General features: G+C 35.1%; 1 protein-coding gene across 1 annotated transcript; it reads left to right on the top strand.

The window, feature by feature from the left end:
- Positions 1–106: 106 nt before the first annotated feature.
- On the top strand, positions 107–3,276 carry LOC107683333 (C-type lectin domain family 4 member C-like; the record flags this gene model as incomplete). Its single annotated transcript, XM_016479388.1, has 8 exons — positions 107–251; positions 1,235–1,364; positions 1,453–1,500; positions 1,619–1,690; positions 1,853–1,915; positions 2,031–2,188; positions 2,397–2,509; positions 2,722–3,276. Coding segments are annotated over 8 exons (895 nt in total), but the record flags the coding sequence as incomplete, so codon positions are not given.
- Positions 3,277–3,480: the final 204 nt, after the last annotated feature.

The following is a 3,480-nucleotide window of genomic DNA, read 5'->3' as shown; positions in this document are numbered from 1 at the left end:
GTCACGTCTGTAAACATAAAGAAGTTGTCCTGGCTAGTATGCTATATCGCACACTACTTAGATATTTCTTAGGATTTTTAGTCTTGATCCCTTCCCTCTCAAGCAGAACCGAACTTGGTTTGATGATTGTGGAGAGCATCTGTAAGCCAGGGGCTGGAGGGTGTTGCACATGCTGGCCTGGGGGTGAGAGGACAGATATTGTCAAGGCAGAGATTGTCAGCAGCTACACTGACATCAAGAGAAGAAAAGTGGTTAGTTGTGGGAGGGAGTTAGAGACCACAAAGGAGAAATGTATAGCGGAGAGATAGCAGAGGTTACAGCAAAAGGAGACCAGACAACGAGTCAGTGGTGAACATGAAGGTAAACAGACAGAGAACTGGAGAAAGAAGTGGTCAGAGAGATGAAGTGGAGTAATGAGAAGGCCGTCAGTGGTACAGCTCACAGCATTTTATCCATTTATGCATTCCTGAACCCTCAACACTGTCATGTAAATAAATAAATACAAATCTCAGAAAGTCAAGCATGTTGCTGCCAACACCAATGTCATGTGTTAAGAAAGCAGAAAGTTCACATGTAATGCTGAATGTGAAATAAGATGTAAATCTGTGAATCTGTTGTAAATATATAGATCTGTCAAAAGCATATTTAGATATTTGCCTAAAGCAACAGTGATGTATGAACGGGTGTGAAGTTGCCATTTGATTTCCTGTGGGCAGACTATAAGTGTTCATGTTTTCATGATGCTGTGAAGCCTTTCAAAGGAAAGTGATATTTTATTCGTATGTGTGTCACCATAGAACTTTAGGGAAACCGGTGCTAGTTTTTACAAGATTATTATCCAAGTCAATCTTAAGAGATTACCTAATCTATTAAATTATAAAAGTACCTAATCTTAAACTAGAATGATACTTGTGAATTTGATCCTTTCAACTAAAATTTCAGTACTTTTCTTGCATCTTTTGGGTAACAATGATTGCATTAAAATTACACTGGCATACATTCAGACAAGAATCGACAATGATGAAGGCAGATTTTAACAAACTTTAAACTGTGTTCTCAGTACAAGAGTACAATTAATAAACTGTCTGGTTGGGCCAAGCTGTCACAGGTGTTGAAATTTTATTTTGTTAAAAAATATATTATACAGAAATTAACCAAATGTAAATTCGGGCATAGTTCCAGACAGAAATTCTGTACTGGTTCAAGGGTTCAGAAATAATTTTCTCATTAAATTTCTACCACAGGAAACTCCACTGAAGAGCAGGAAAGATTTTGTCCACCTAAATGGACAGAAGTTCTTCTGACTGTTTTTGCCGTCTCTCTGTTTTTTGCTCTTGGAGGTCTCTGTGCTCTGAGTATACTGTGTGAGTATAACTAATAAATACAGTATAGTGGACATAACACATATAGATGTATCAGTGACATCACTGCTTATATTTTGTCTTTAAACAGATGTCAGTGTTTCAGTGAAGCTGTCTGCCCAGGAAACTAATGTCACCAGTACTTTTTAACCCATTCAATACAGCAAAGTTTCATTAACAGTGCATAAAGAGAAAGGACTACAGGACTGACTTTGTCTGCTTTTTTCTTGTTTTCTTCATAACTGCCTCTTTACCAGTCATGGTGAGAGAGACTGAGGAACTTCGAGCCAATTACACCAGAGTTACAGAAGATCTCCACATTAATGATAGTGAGTTATGTTAGTTTCAGTCCTACTTGGACAAAGAGTACCACTTCTCAGTCAGCTTTGATTTAGCCTATTTGTTTTGTTTAGTAAATACAAGTCAGTCTTTGGAATACATTTCTCCAACCACTTATTTTACTTATCTTTCTTCATAACTGTCTGTACCAGTCATGGTGAGAGAGCTTGCAGCCAACTTCAGCATAGTTGGAGAACGACTGTCTTTTTATGAAGGTGAGCTGATTCTAGACCCTTTCAGACAGAGTTTGAAAATTTCTGCACTATTTTTTTTATTTCAAGTATGTCATGGTCTGAAGAATGGATACATTTTCATATGCTTTTATTTCAGCATTTACAGCTCAATCTTTGAACTGTGATATGAGCTTGACATCTTTTCATGGAAAGTTGTACTTCTTCAGCTCTAATAAAATGGACTGGTCAAGCAGCCGTGCTTTCTGTGTTTCAAAAGGAGCTGATCTGGTCACCATAACCAGCCGAACAGAACAGGTGAGACATTTTTAAGTAATCACTGTTGGTTGTGCACTCAAAGAACTTTATATTTTTAATCTGTTAAAACACAATATTCAGAAACAGAATTGCACTGTTGTTGTTGTTGGTTTTTTTTAACAAAATGCACAAGCATAAAAAAGTGTATTATTACAAATTCTGTGTTTTTAGCTTTTGAAGATTTTGAAATGTACCTTTTCTCTTTTAGCTGTTTCTGGCCTCTAAAATTAAAGATACGTACTGGATTGGTCTCAATGATCTGGACACTGAGGGACTTTGGGTTTGGGTGAATAACCAAACTCTCAATGAAACTGGAGTACTGTGAGAAATACTGCAATTATTTGTTTAGCAATATATTTAAAATATTATTTTTTTTAAATCAAATGTATTATTGTCATTCGTCATGGTACTCAAACATTAAAATATTTGCAACAATGGCATATTTTACAAAAGCTACAGTTTGGTTTTCTACAAAATATTACTGTAAGGAAGAATATTATTTTATATCTGATCGCCTGTTTCTGCTTTTGAAGGTTTTGGCATGGGAGAGATTCTGAGATAAGTGAACCTGATAACTGGAAAAAAGAGGATCTCACTGGAGAAAACTGTGCACTTGTGAACAACAATTTCAACTATTTAAACAATTGGTTTGATAGTTCTTGCAATTCTAAGTGGAAGTTTATCTGTGAAAAGAAATAATTTACCTCCATCAGTGATGCTTAACAAGGTCTATTATGTATATGCACAGAAAACAAGGCTCTTTTGGATTTATTTACTCATGTCAGATTAAAAATGCATTTTTTCTCCAGTGATTGAACTGAAGCTCTGTTATTATGTATCCTGTCATTTTGATTTTTATTTAAGTGCTTAAGTATCCTTTATGAAACTGCTGTGCACTCAAAAAAAATATTTAGGCCTAAATGTAAGATTCATATATTTGAATTGCATATAAAATTTCTCCCCATTTGGCTTACACATTTTGAACAAACTAATAAACTTAATGTGATGCATATTTGTCAGTCAAATCATGGCATCATTTTTGAAATGCATGAATTCAAATTGCTGAGAACCAGTACAAACATGTTCATTGTGAAAATTACATTTATTCAGTTAAAAAGTATAAACATGGTTAAAATATGGCTAGCTGTGGATCAAGCAGTACTCAGTTGGTTACAGTGTATGAGATTGAAACCAATTGGATTTGTTGATGATAAACACATACGGTTCAAGGTTCTTTATTTGTCACCTACATATACATGTGATGCAATGTAGTGAAATGATTTTTCCCTAGT

The sequence above is a fragment of the Sinocyclocheilus anshuiensis genome, unplaced genomic scaffold (assembly GCF_001515605.1).
Source record: "Sinocyclocheilus anshuiensis isolate Anshui unplaced genomic scaffold, SAMN03320099.WGS_v1.1 C33186523, whole genome shotgun sequence".
Taxonomy (NCBI): domain Eukaryota; kingdom Metazoa; phylum Chordata; class Actinopteri; order Cypriniformes; family Cyprinidae; genus Sinocyclocheilus; species Sinocyclocheilus anshuiensis.
The sequence above is the reverse complement of the archived record's forward strand: the minus strand, read 5'-3'. Positions and strand labels throughout refer to the sequence as shown.